This window comes from Anolis carolinensis, unplaced genomic scaffold (genome assembly GCF_035594765.1).
Source record: "Anolis carolinensis isolate JA03-04 unplaced genomic scaffold, rAnoCar3.1.pri scaffold_10, whole genome shotgun sequence".
NCBI lineage: Eukaryota > Metazoa > Chordata > Lepidosauria > Squamata > Dactyloidae > Anolis > Anolis carolinensis.
In genome coordinates this window covers 17,196,915-17,211,361 of record NW_026943821.1, presented here as the reverse complement: position 1 = coordinate 17,211,361, position 14,447 = coordinate 17,196,915, and the positions used below count along the sequence as shown (strand labels likewise).

The 14,447-nt window shown below is 40.4% G+C and overlaps 1 protein-coding gene across 3 annotated transcripts in view; it reads right to left on the bottom strand.

Moving 5' to 3' along the window:
- aplp1 (amyloid beta precursor like protein 1) overlaps positions 1-14,447 on the bottom strand; it is a 60,216-nt gene that overhangs the window by 12,017 nt on the left and 33,752 nt on the right. Inside the window, exons 10-15 of one of the 3 annotated variants that reach the window (XM_062962597.1) lie at positions 13,521-13,649; positions 13,057-13,156; positions 10,878-11,024; positions 2,184-2,207; positions 1,963-2,030; positions 372-497 (exon numbers count right to left, since the gene is read on the bottom strand). In XM_062962597.1, coding sequence (XP_062818667.1) covers positions 372-497; positions 1,963-2,030; positions 2,184-2,207; positions 10,878-11,024; positions 13,057-13,156; positions 13,521-13,649 — 594 coding nt within the window. The remainder of the gene's footprint in view (positions 1-371; positions 498-1,962; positions 2,031-2,183; positions 2,208-10,877; positions 11,025-13,056; positions 13,157-13,520; positions 13,650-14,447) is intronic. The other 2 variants (XM_062962599.1, XM_062962598.1) reach the window with 2 other exon arrangements.

Sequence of the window (14,447 nt, the reverse complement as noted above, 5' to 3'; positions counted from 1 at the left end):
GTGGCATTGAATGTTTGCCATATATGTGTTCATTGTAATACACCCTGAGTCCCCTTCAGGGTGAGAAGGACGGAATATAAATACTGTAAATAAATAAATAAATGATGGGTGATTTGGTTCACAAACACAGTATGAGTCATGGAGTGGAGGTCTTGCTCTTGGTTGCCCTTCCTTGCACTCCCAATTGAGTCCTACTTCAACCCTGCACACAGATATTTTTTTTAAAAGCTGGCAAAGAAGAGAACTATTTAACATCTCACCTGTGTTCAACAGAAAGACTTTAGATGATGGTGAGTGAGTGAGTCAATGAATGAATGAATGAATGGGGACAGAGAATGCACATACAGGAAGGTTTGGGGTTGGATGCACACCTGACCAGGAGGGAGGGCGAGGTGCAGCTGTTTCTGGCTGGCTCCCAAGCCACTTACCAGCTCGTCACGTTGGATTTCTTGGGACTTGTACACCATGCCTTTTGCATCTGAAGCAGAGACATTGACCTAGGGAGTCAGAGATGCATTTTTTTAAAAAAAGATTTGGGATTATTTATGCAGGAGAAGAGCATTCCGATTAAAAGGGCATTATGTGTAGCAGACATCCTTTAATCAACCTTTAATCAAGTTGGCTCTGTACTCACCACAGAATTTACAGATTTGTGCATTTCCTTTTTTTTGTATTTAATGCGCCCCACCAAACAATATTCAAGTTGAGCATCCCTCATCCAAAAAAAAAATACATTAAAATCCAAAATGCTTGAGACCAGAAGTGTTTTGGCTTTCAGATTTTACTAAAAAATTATTGGAATGCAGTGGGCCTTTGGTATATCTACTATGATTTGGTGCCATGGATACCAAAACCAGTGGTTATAATACTTTATTTTTTTATTTTTTTTAGTGTCAGGAGCAACCAGAGTTGCTTCTGGAGTGAGAGAATTGGCCGTCTGCAAGTACGTTGCCCAGGGAACACCCGGATGTTTTGATGTTTTACCATCCTTGTGGGAGGCTTCTCTCATGTCCCCGCATGGAGCTGGAGCTGATAGAGGGAGCTCATCTGCGCTCTCCCCGGGTGGGATTTGAACCTGGCAGCCTTCAGGTCAGCAACCCAACCTTCAAGTCACAAGGCTTTTATCCCCTAGGCCAGGGGTCCCCAAACTAAGGCCCGGGGCCCGGATGCGGCCCTCCAAGGTCATTTACCTGGCCCCTGTCCTAAACTTTAGACTTAGGGTTGACCTAATTCTATCTGGTCTTGGAGGTCTTTTTGCTTACCTATGGTCTTATCAGATCATCTAGATGGTCTTTGAAAGTCTCTTTGCTTAGCTACGGCCTTATGAGACCATCTAGATGGCTTTTGGAGGTCACTTTCCTTACCTATGGTCCTATGAGACCATCTAGATGGCCTTTGAGTGTCCCTTTCCTTACCTATGGTTTTATGAGATTGTCTAGATGGCCTTTGGGGCCCCCTTTACTTGCCTATGTTCTTATGAGACCATCTAGATGGTCTTTGGAGGTCTCTTTGTTTACCTATGGTCTTATGAGATCGTCTAGATCAGAGGTCCCTGAACTAAGGACCATGAACCGGATGCGGCCCTCCAAGGTCACTGACCTGGCCTCTGTCCTAAACTTTAGACTTAGGGTTGACCTAAGTCTGAAATAACTTGAAGGCACACAACTACAACAATCTTAATTTTGGACTATTTCATCATAGTCCGGCCCCCCAACAGTCTTCGGGACTGTGAATCGGCCCTCCACTTAAAAAGTTTGAGGACTCCAACCTAGGCCACCGGAGGCTCCTAGGAGGATATAATGTAATAATTACATTATTACAATGTAATTATTGCAATAATGTAATTATTACATTATATCCTCCTTGTTTTCCCAAACAAGGAGGAAATAACGTTATTACATTGGAATAATTACAATGTATTGACAACAACAACAAATGCCAAAGGATGTCTTCGGAGCCTACCTTACGTTCATATTCATACAGCAAGGCCTTGTCACTGGTTGGGTAGTCATATTCTGCCAGTCCTGAAGCTGTAGGGAAAGAAAATCCCTTGATTTTTAATGTTGCATTAAGTGCCCCCATTCCTTTGGGCCTAGAGCAAGACAGAGCCCTTGCGCCTCCCTCCCGCCTGTCATGAAATGAGACCAAAGAAGAAGACCTGAAGCGTAGAGCCGGGCACTCACCTTTCTTCTCCGCTTGTTCAGAATCTGCCCATTTCCCAAAGAGCACCAGAAGGAAAGAGAGAGCGTGGGACAAAGGGGGAAAAAAGAATAGAAAGAGAAAGATATGTTTGAGACTAAGGAGAGAAAAGGGACGACATGATATCGAAACAGCAGAGACAAGGCAACTTCTTAATAATAATGGGCTCGGGCTGTGGCGCAGGCTGGAGAGCAGCTGCAATGAATCACTGCAATTAATCACTCTGACCAGGAGGTCATGAGTTCGAGGCCCGCTCGGAGCCTATGTTTGTCTGTCTTTGTTCTATGTTAAAAGGCATTGAATGTTTGCCTATATGTGTAATGTGATCCGCCCTGAATCCCCTTCAGGGTGGGAAGGGCGGAATAGAAATGTTGTAAATAAATAATAAGAGAGGCAAAATTCATCATTATTTATTTGCTACATTTATATCCCACTCTTCTCACCCCAAAGGGGATACAGAGCGGCTTACAAATTATATGTACATACTATAAATTATGAGCTCCCAGTGGCATAGTATGTTACAGCACTGAGCTGCTGAACTTGCAGACTGAAAAGTCGCAGGTTCGAATCTGGGGAGCGGAGTGAGCACCCGCTGTTAGCTCCAGCTTCTGCCAACCTAGCAGTTCAAAAACATGCCAATGTGAGTAGATCAATAGGTACTGCTCCAACGGGAAGGTAACGGCGCTCCATGCAGCCATGCCAGCCACATGACCTTGGAGGTGTCTATGGACAACGCCAGCTCTTCGGCTTAGAAATGGAGATGAGCACCAACCCCCAGAGTTGGACGCGACTGGACTTAAAATCAAGGGAAACCTTTATCTTTACCTTTACTACAATAAATTATGTTTTTACCATAGCATAATGTTAGCATTATAAAGTAGAGTCTCACTTATCCAACACTCGCTTATCCAACGTTCTAGATTATCCAACACATTTTTGTAGTCAAGGTTTTCAATACATAGTGATATTTTGGTGCTAAATTCGTAAATACAGTAATTACTACATAGCATTACTGTGTATTGAACTACTTTTTCTGTCAAATTTGATGTATAACATGATGTTTTGGTGCTTAATTTGTAAAATCATAATCTAATTTGATGATTAATATGCTTTTCCTTAATCTCTCCTTATTATCCAACATATTTGCTTATCCAAAGTTCTGCCAGCCCGTTTACGTTGGATAAGCGAGACTCTACTGTATATTACTATATTGTACTATACCACTATACTGCTATATTATTAGTAATATTGCATGTAATGTATTATATATACTGTATATACTCGAGTATAAGCCTTGTTTTTCAGCCCTTTTTTTAAAACTGAAAAAGCCCCCCTTGGCTTATACTCGGGTGAGGGTCCTGGTTGGCTTATATTTGGGTCAGCTTATACTTGAGAATATATGGTACATTTATTATTTTTCTCTATTATTATTGGTATTATTACATTTATTATTTTTCTCAATTATTGTTGCTACTATTACATTTATTTTACTCTATTTCTATTATTATTATGAATACATTTATTATTTCACTCTGATCTTATTATTATTATTACATTTATTATTATACTCTATTTATTATTACATGTATTATTTTCCTGTATTTATTATTATTTTTATTATTATTATTACTACATATATTATTTCACTCTATTATTATTAAAAGGATACATAAGCACATTTACGTTGAAGAAGATGAGAATAATGATTTAATCAGAATTGGACAGTCTTAACTGAAATTTGAGCTTTATGTAAATGTTCAAAAACATTTAACCTACTGATGCCTCAATTAATGTAATTTTATTGGTATCTATTTTTAATTCTGAAATTTACCACTCTTGGCTTATACTTGAGTCAATATTTTCCCAGTTTTTTGTGGTAAAATTAGGTGCCTCAGCTTATATTCGGGTCAGTTTATACTCAAGTATATATAGTAATTAATATTATTATATTGTACTAGCTGTGCCCAGCCACGCGTTGCTGTAGCGAAGTATGGAGGTATGGGAAATAAAGTATTGAGGAATTGGTGGTTGTTAAGGTAAAGGGTAAAGGTTTTCCCGTGACATTAAGTTCAGTCATGTCTGACTCTGAGGGTTGGTGCTCATCTCCATTTCTAAGCCGAAGAGCCGGCGTTGCTGTATGAAATGCACACTGAAGTGGATTATATGGCAGTGTGGAGTCAAGATAATCCAGTTCAAAGCAGATAATATAAGATTATAAATGGGTAATATAGCTGTGTGGAAGGGCCTTGAGTCTACACTGCCATATAATCCAGTGCAAATTAGATAATCTGTGGAAGAGGCCTAAGTGAAGCCTAACTCTGCCTGTCCCCTGGGCTGAGTCGGTTGCTAGGAGACCAAGTGGGTGGAGCTTAGCCTTCTAACTGCCAGCAATTGGATAAAAACAATTATTCCTCTCCCTCTAATTAGGACTTTATTTTTCATTTCTTTTTGTTGTATCAACCTAGAGCCGTGGATGATGGTTTGTGTTGTCAAATTTTGAGGTTGAGGGGCCTGTAGTTTTGTTGTTTTGTCCGCTGCCCTGATGCCATCACTCTTTTATATATATAAATTAAATTATAATTGATATTATATTGTATTATCAATATTATATGTATATACATAGAATCCCGCGGTTAACATGACCATTGACCCTATTGGGTGAGGAATTCAACGAATTGTCATCATTCTAACATTTTGAAGATCTGAATTATGCTAGAGACAGCTAGTGAAGAACAGCTTTGTGCACAGGCAGTTTCCAGCAGACCAATGCTCTGCGAAAAGAGAACCCTGCGAAATAAGATGGCCATGTGTTTCATCTCTCAGCTCTCTGAAGCAATATATTTTGAACATTTTATATGCCTCACTATTTCTTTTGTGCAAGGAAAACACTAGAAACCCCACTGCAGACTTATTACCTCTGCCCTCCCCATGAAGGATGCTATTGTATTGGGACGAGATGTGAGTTGAAAACAAATTGCACAGCCATTCTCTCCTTGGACTGGCTAGAATAGGATAGGCAGACTGCTAAAGCTGCCTTGTACCAATGGCAAAACAAATAAACACTGGCACAGCAATATCCTTGTGTCAGTGGCAGGCTGCCACGAGAATAACTTTTATATTGACAGGATTTCACCAGTTCAAGGGCAAAAACAGGCGGGGCAGGGAAGGGCTTGGGGAGGCGAAGAAATAAGCCTCGTTTTTGTATTTGCTTAAGGATAGTTCTACTTTCAACAGCACAATATTGGCATGCACTTTCTGTACGAGTGTTTTCTGGATATATTAGATTACAGTGTCAAGTATTTTTGACTACTTGGCATGCTAGAAGACAGGACGGACAAGGCCGAACTGCAAAATATGGAGGGCACCAAGTTAAAGCAGAGCGCCTTATGTCTGCACAAACAATAATTCTAAAATTAAATACTGTATATACTCAAGTATAAGCCTAGTTTTTCAGCCCTTTCTTTAAGACTGAAAAAGCCCCCCTCGGCTTATACTCGGGTGAGGGTCCTGGTTGGCTTATATTTGGGTCAGCTTATACTCGAGAATATATAGTACATTTATTATTTTTCTCTATTATTATTGGTATTATTACATTTATTATTTTTCTCTATTATTGTTGCTACTATTACATTTATTTTACTCTATTTTTAATTATTCTTAAACATCAAATTAGGTTATGATTTTACAAATTAAGCACCAAAACATCATGTTATACCACAAATTTGACAGAAAAAGTAGTTCAATACGCAGTAATATTATGTTGTAATTACTGTATTTACGAATTTAGCACCAAAATATCACGATGTATTGAAAACATTGACTACAAAAATGCCTTGGATAATCCAGAACCTTGGATAAGTGAGACTCTACTGTATACATAAAATGACTGATTTCAGTATTGACGGCTAAACTAGACCAACAACGCTTCATTATCTAGCACGAGTGTAACAAATGGCTTAAAGGATCAGCAAAATCCGTTTTACCTGTTGAAATATAAACTACTAGCTGTGCCCGGCCACACGTTGCTGTGGCGAAGTATGGTGGTATGGGAAATAAAGTATTGAGGAATTGGTGGTAGTTAAGGTAAAGGGTAAAGGTTTTCTCCTAACATTAAGTCCAGTTGTGTCCGACTGCACACTGAAGTGGATTATATGGCAGTGTGGAGTCAAGATAATCCAGTTCAAAGCAGATAATATAAGATTATAAATGGGTTATATAGCTGTGTGGAAGGGCCTTGAGTCTACACTGCCATATAATCCAGTGCAAATCTGATAATCTGTATTTTATAGGTAGTGTGGAAGAGGCCTAAGTGAGGCCTAACTCTGCCTGTCCCCTGGGCTGTGTGGGTTGCTAGGAGACCAAGTGGGCGGAGCTTAGCCTTTTAAATGGCAGCAATTGGATAAAACAATTATTCCTCTCCCTCTAATTAGGATTTTATTTTTCTTTTCTTTTTGTTGTATGAACTAGAGGCATGGATGAGGGGTTGTGCTGCCAAGTTTAGTGTTTCTGGGATGTGTAGTTTTGTTGTTTTATCCTAGGCCAAAATTTCATTACCCTTTCATATATATAGAAGACTGCAAAAGAGGCTGGTAACAGCTACTGCGCTAAGGTAAAAATATTCCCGAGATTACAAATGCTGGGTTCAAGAATGGACTAAAATAATAATAATAAACACAGGAAACGGCCAACAACCCACAAGAAGGTACCTTAATCTAGGTCAGACTCCATATTGTCTGCTAGGGCACAAAAATGGCTTTGTAAAGCCTATAGTATAGGATAAATACTTTTTAATTACCTGTATACAGATCTCATTGTCATTGGCAAGATCAGGAACTGAACCTGAGGCTTTCATCATGAAAAGCATACATTCGGCTGCTAAACTAGTGTCCCCCTCCTATCAAATAATCCCTGCCCATTGAATCTAACAGAAATTCTATTTTTCCCCCTTTCATGGCCCTTTTACTGTCTGATTCTTTGGACTTTGATCATCTAATACTCTGCCCCAGGGGTGCAACCCCGGCATCATTCTCAACTCTTCATTATCCCTTGATCCTCAGATAGAATCTGCCACTGAAACCAACCATTTTTGTCACATCTGGAATAGCTCTGCAAACAGTTCTTTTCTCTCTATTGATACTGTGGTTGCTATAGTGGCTTTTCCTGTTATTTTCACTTTATTACTGTGAGATTCTTCTCACCGCTTCGCTGACCCTTTTCTCTGATCTATATCTATCTTACAATCCAATTATATACATCACTGCATTTTTCAAGTGCCTGAAAAATATTTTACCGTCACAATCAGAATGCTACAAGAACAATATTGAGCAACATAGGGTTCTTCCATCTATATATATATAGAAGAGTGATGGAATCCTGGCGAACGCCAAAACAACAAAACTAAACACCCCACAACCTTGAAAATTAACAACACAACCCATCATCCATGCCTCTAGGTTGATACAACAAAAAGAAAAGAAAAATAAAGTCCTAATTAGAGGGAGAGGAAGAATTGTTTTTATCCAATTGCTGCCAGTTAGAAGGCTAAGCTCCGCCCACTTGGTCTCCTAGCAACCCACTCAGCCCAGGGGACAGGCAGAGTTAGGCCTCACTTAGGCCTCTTCCCCACTGCCAATAAAATACAGATTATCAGATTTTAACTGGATTATATGGGAGTGTAGACTCAAGGCCCTTCCACACAGCTATATAACCCATATAATCTTATATTATCTGCTTTAACTGGATTATCTGGACTCCACACCTTTACCCTTTACCTTAACTACCACCAATTCCTCAATACTTTATTTCCCATAACACCATACTTCGCCACAGCAACACGTGGCCGGGCACAGCTAGTCAATCTCGATAACTGTGGGTTAAATCTAAGCTAAAGGCTGGAAATATTGAACATATTATTTCTTCTTTTTTATCATTCAGTTTACTAGAAAGCAAATTCACTCATCCTTCATTTTATTTTATTTTTATTTCAAATTTGATTTTCAACTTTTTTTTAATCAATAGGGCTCTGTGAGTTTTCTGGGCTGTATGGACATATGTTCTACAATATGTTTATGAATAACAATCTCAACTGGGATAAACTACACAAGTCCCACCCCCAAAGCACATTATTAAGATGCAAAAGATAATTTTAAAAAATCCCAACCACCTGATTCAACATAATTTTAAAGGTAGTGAGTTTGCTAAGATGTTTTATTCGTTGAGAACTTGGCAAAAGTGAAAATGCAGAACCGAGGAATTAGCATTAGCAGATCCACAGACAGGCCCAAGTCTCCCAGCGGGAAATCTCTTCCTAAGTATCAATGAACTCAAAAACAGATGTCTATGAACTAAAGAAGTTTTATCTACTATAATTGCAGCAAAAAAAACACAGTCTACTATCAGCATAGTAAAAACAAATGTAAACAATAAGAAAACAAGCATAAGATGTAAAGTCAAAATGGTACTGGAAAATGCAATTTAACAGCCCATCACCCAACACCTTCAAATAGAAACCTCCTATTTGTTGGGTTATTGCAAAAGGAAAACATTAGATGTGTTTGACAACTGACGGTTGTACTAAAACATTCCATGTTTTTCTGTGTTATCTGAAAGCTCTTTTGTTTATCTTCTTGCTTTTTTATTGTCTTCTTGCTATTATTATTATTATTATTATTATTATTATTGTGTTGTTGAAGGCTTTCATGGCCGGAATCACTGGGTTGCTATGAGCTTTCCAGGCCGTGTTCCAGAAGCATTCTCTCCTGATGTTTCACAACCTCACAACCTCTGAGGATGCCTGTCATAGATGTGGGTGAAACGTCAGGAGAGAATGCTTCAGGAACATGGCCATACAGCCTGGAAAACTCACAGCAACCCATTATTATTATTATTATTATTATTATTATTATTATTATTATTATTATTGTGTTGTTGAAGGCTCTGGAACTCGCTCCCCAGGGAAATCAGGCAAGCCCCCACCCTGGTAGCATTCAGAAAGAGCTTGAAAACCTGGCTCTTTACTCAGGCCTTTAGTTAAAGATTGCTCATCCCCATAGCAATCTGTATCTGTGACCATTCCTGTACCATTCCTTGATATAGACACAGGGTCTATTCCCATCCCAATTTGCACTTCCAAGAATTTGCAGCACTTTATCAGTCACCTCATGTTTACAATATTTATATGGTGCACCTTACCCAGTCTACTTTTACAACCTCTCCATTTTAATCAATGTTTTTATTAGCTCGTGTCATTTGTTTTTACTGGCTAATGTTTAAATATTTATTATTGTGCATGTTTTTTTGTCTATTGTTGTGTTTTATATTGCTATTGTTTTTATTCGGGCTTGGCCCCATGTAAGCCGCCCTGAGTCCCCTTTGGGGAGATAGAGGCGGGGTATAAAAATAAAGTTGTTATTATTATTATTATTATTATTATTATTATTATTATTATTATTATTATTATTATTTCATGGCCGGAATCACTGGGTTGCTATGAGCTTTCCATGCTGTATGGCCGTGTTCCAGAAGCATTCTCTCCTGATGTTTCACAACCTCACAACCTGTGAGGATGCCTGTCATAGATGTGGGTGAAACGTCAGGAGAGAATGCTTCAGGAACATGGTCATACAGCCCAGAAAACTCACAGCAACCCATTATTATTATTATTATTATTATTATTTTATTATGACACAGCAAACAAGGTAGATATGCTGGATTTCATATCACAAAATCACAAGTCGAACACTTCCCAAGTGTCTAGGACTGTGTGATGTATTTTCGGAAGATGCGTGCAGATCCCAGCAGGGTGGCCTTTTGCAGCTGGCAGATTATTATTATTATTATTATTATTAGAAACACAACAAGATGAGTCCACAGCAGACACTTTGTTGGCTGTTGCATTAGATGACATGCCGGACATTTTCCAAGTGTCTAGGACTGTGTGATGTATTGGCGAATAATGCATGCAGATCCCAGTAAGGTGGCCTTCTGCAGCTGGCAGGTGGCAATTTTGTCAGCGCCGATTGTGTTTAAGTGCAGGCCAAGGTCTTTAGGCACTGCACCCAGTGTGCCGATCACCACTGGGACCACCTTGACTGGCTTGTAATTCTTTGTAATTTGATCTTTAAATCCTCAAATTATTATTATTATTATTATTATTATTATTATTATTATTATTATTATTATTATTATTATTATTATATTTATTTATACCTCGCTTTATCTCTCCCGAAAGGGACTCACAGTGGTGTAACATAAAAGCATTAGGACACAATTTAAAATATACATATACACAAACATTAAAACAGAATAAAATATAAACAGTATTAAAAAGTTGCAGTTAAAAACCATTCAGCTTATTCAAGTTAAATCCACAGCATCTCCTGACTTGATCTTTAATACCTTCATCTTTAAAAACCTGTCTGAATAAAAAGGTTTTAGCCTGCCACTGGAAGGACAACAGGGACAGGGAAAATTCTGGCTTCCCTGGGCATCCTTCTAGTTTTGTCCATAGGCCACATGATGGTTTCCAAATGTATGTAACTATGTTCAACCAAATTGCCACCATATTTCCTATGAGTCAATACCATTTGTGCTGCCCTCCTATCAGCTATGATATGCAAAGACTGTTAACAGACTATACTCCGCACTTCTGCTAAGTAAAGCAGACAAGGAGCACTCACCTTCTCCATCACGAGGGTAAGAACGGCTTTCCGAAACAAGGTCCTCGTTGCTGTCCATAGGCAGGAACTCCTCTGTGGTGCGAGTCTCTGAGATGGAAGTGGTGAGGAGGTCACTGGTGGAGACCCGTTCTGATCGCAGCAACTCCTCTGAAAGAACATTATCATAGAATCATAGAATCATAGAATAGTAGAGTTGGAAGAGACCTCAAGGGCCATCTAGTCCAACCCCCCGCTAAGAAGCAGGAAATCGCATTCAAAGCACCCCCGACAGATGGCCATCCAGCCTCTGCTTAAAAGCTTCCAAAGAAGGAGCCTCCACCACATTCCGGGGGAGAGAGTTCCACTGCCGAACAGCCCTCACAGTGAGGAAGTTCTTCCTGATGTTCAGGTGGAATCTCCTTTCCTGTAGTTTGAAGCCATTGTTCCGTGTCCTAGTCTGCAGGGCAGCAGAAAACAATCTTGCTCCCTCCTCCCTATGACTTCCCCTCACATATTTGTACATGGCTATCATGTCTCCTCTCAGCCTTCTCTTCTGCAGGCTAAACATGCCCAGCTCTTTAAGCCGCTCCTCATAGGGCTTGTTCTCCAGACCCTTAATCATTTTAGTCGCCCTCCTCTGGACGCTTTCCAGCTTGTCAGCATCTCCCTTCATCTGCGGTGCCCAAAACTGGACACAGTATTCCAGGTGTGGTCTGACCAAGGCAGAATTATTCCCAAAAGGTAATGGTAAATTATTCTGAGATCTAGCCAAGGACCAGGTGATGCACAAGAAGATTAAAAACAGATATTAATCTATATATATATATAAAAGAGTGATGGCATTAGGGCAGCGGACAAAACAACAAAACTACAGGCCCCCCAAACTCCAAATTTGACAACACAACCCATCGTCCACGGCTCGAGGTTGATACAACAAAAAGCAAAGAAAAATAAAGTCATAATTAGAGGGAGAGGAATAATTGTTTTTATCCAATTGCTGCCAGTTAGAAGGCTAAGCTTTGCCCACTAGGTCTCCTAGCAACCAACTCAGCCCAGGGGACAGGCAGAGTTAGGCTTCACTTATGCCTCTTCCACAGATTATCTAATTTGCACTGGATTATACGGCAGTGTAGACTCAAGGCCCTTCCACACAGCTATATAACCCATTTATAATCTTATATTATCTGCTTTGAACTGGATTATCTTCACTCCACACTGCCATATAATCCACTTCAGTGTGCATTTTATACAGCTGTGAAGAAGGGGCCTCATATAATCCACTTCTAAGCAGATAATAACATGACCCGGCTCTTTGGCTTAGAAATGGAGATGAGCACCAACCCCCAGAGTCAGACACGACTGAACTTAATGTCAGGGGAAAACCTTTACCCTTTACCTTAACTACCACCAATTCCTCAATACTTTATTTCCCATACCACCAGACTTTGCCACAGCAACGCGTGGCCGGGCACAGCTAGTAAACATATAAAATAGCTGTGGTGCAGGCTGGTTAGTAGCCAGCTGAAATAAATCTGCAATAAATCACTCAGACCAAGAGGTCATGAGTGCGAGGCCAGCCCATGGTGGAATGAGCACTTGACCATTAAAATAAAATAAATAGCCCCTGCTCGTTGCTGACCTAAGCAAGCCGAAAGATAGTTGCATCTATCAAGTAGGAAATTTAGGTACCACTTATATGTGGGAAGGCTAATTTAACTAATTTACGACACCATAAATATTGTCCAGCAAGCGTTTGGAATGAGGAAGTGGTGTCGCAGTGGATGATGAAGCAGATGCTCCCCCTGTGGCCGGAATCAAGCATACCCTCAGGAAGCTGGAAGCTGGAGAAGTTTAAATTACCTCTGTGTCTGTCTCTGTTCTATGTGTATATGGCATTGAATGTTTGCCAGTTATGTGTACATTGTGAGAAGGGCAGAATATAATTACTGTAAATAAATAAATAATAACACAACACATCAATAGAAAATCCAGATCTATCAGTTGAAAGTTCCCTCTTCAGTTCAATAATAATAATAACAATAACAAGATATTTGCCTGCAAGTTGAAGGACAACAGAGAAGGGACAGTTTAGCTTCTCCTGCAAGGGAGTGCCAAATCCCTGGCTTAAAAGTGAGGTTTGGAAGAGAATTGAAGTCGGAAGGGAGATGATGCGTTGTGTGAAAAAGATTTGGGTACTTACCAATGTCTCCTCGAAGCTCCTGAGCCAGTTGGGGATTCTTGTAGAGCAAAGCCAGACTCTGATTCATCCGTTCTTCAATTACATGGAGGTGTGTGTACACCTGGAGAAGAAGATGCCAGATGGACCATCGCTCACGAATGTCAAAGTTTCTGGGAGCCACTACTGGTTGCACCACCCTCTCCATGACAAATGAAGGGGCTACAATTCCAACACCTATTTAACTACATCTCTTGAAGTCAAAATAAGCACAGAGGGGTATGCAATGGGATTTAAAGGCAAAGTATGATTCCCGGAGGTTTCTAAGACAGCTATGTTCTTTTTTTGGTGTTTAAGTTCAATCAGGTAAAGCACTCTGGGACTGCAAAAAAAAATTGGAAGCAGAACACAAGGCCACTCTCTTATATTAAAAGGTAGACACGAAGTAAGAAATGGGAGGATAGATTAAAAGAGGAGGAGATTCACACCTGGAACTTCATTTGTTCAGCCTTCTCAGGATCAGCAGCAGCCACATGTTGGTAATGGCGGAGGGTGTGGCGTTGATCCTTCTGTTCTGCCTTCACGTACCTCTTCAGAGCTGCCAGGACGCGATCCGGCTGGGATAAAGGGGGAGAATATGAAACATATCAGCTGAATGCTACGAGGGCTATCCACAAAGTAGATTAGTAAAGGTAAAGGTTTTCCCCTGACGATACGTCCAGTCATGTCTGACTCTGGGGGTTGGTGCTCATCTCCATTTCTAAGCCGAAGAGCCGGCGTTGTCCGTAGACACCTCCAAGGTCATGTGGCCGGCATGACTGCATGGAGTGCCGTTACCTTCCCACCGGAGCGGTACCTATTGATCTACTCACATTGGCATGTTTTCAAACTGCTAGGTTGGCAGGAGCTGGGGCTAACAGCGGGCGCTCACTCCGCTCCCGGGACTTGAACCTGGGACATTTTGGTCTGCAAGTTCAGCAGCTCAGCGCTTTAACACACTGCACCACCACCAGGGGCCCACAAAGTAGATTACGTTTTGGAATTAAAAATGAACAAAATATAGGAGAAAACATTTGCCATATTCAGTTGAAAGCCACACCCAAATACCACATCTCACGTAGTTGCCATTGAAATCTAGGCACTTACCATAGTGATGAATGAGCTTTGCAAATTCTTCCCCACTAAATTCTGCCACTTGCATCCTCAATCAGCTGGTCAGTCCTTTCCGCAGCTGCGTAGCATCGCCAAAACGCTGTGTTGCCAGCCACGCCCCATTGTTGTAAACAAGTGGTTGAGAACGCAAGTGGCAAAATTTAGTGGGGATTTGCAAAGCTCATTCATCGTTATGGTAAGTGCTTAGATTTGAATGGCGACTACGTGAGATGTGGTATTTGGGTGTGGCTTTCAACTGCATA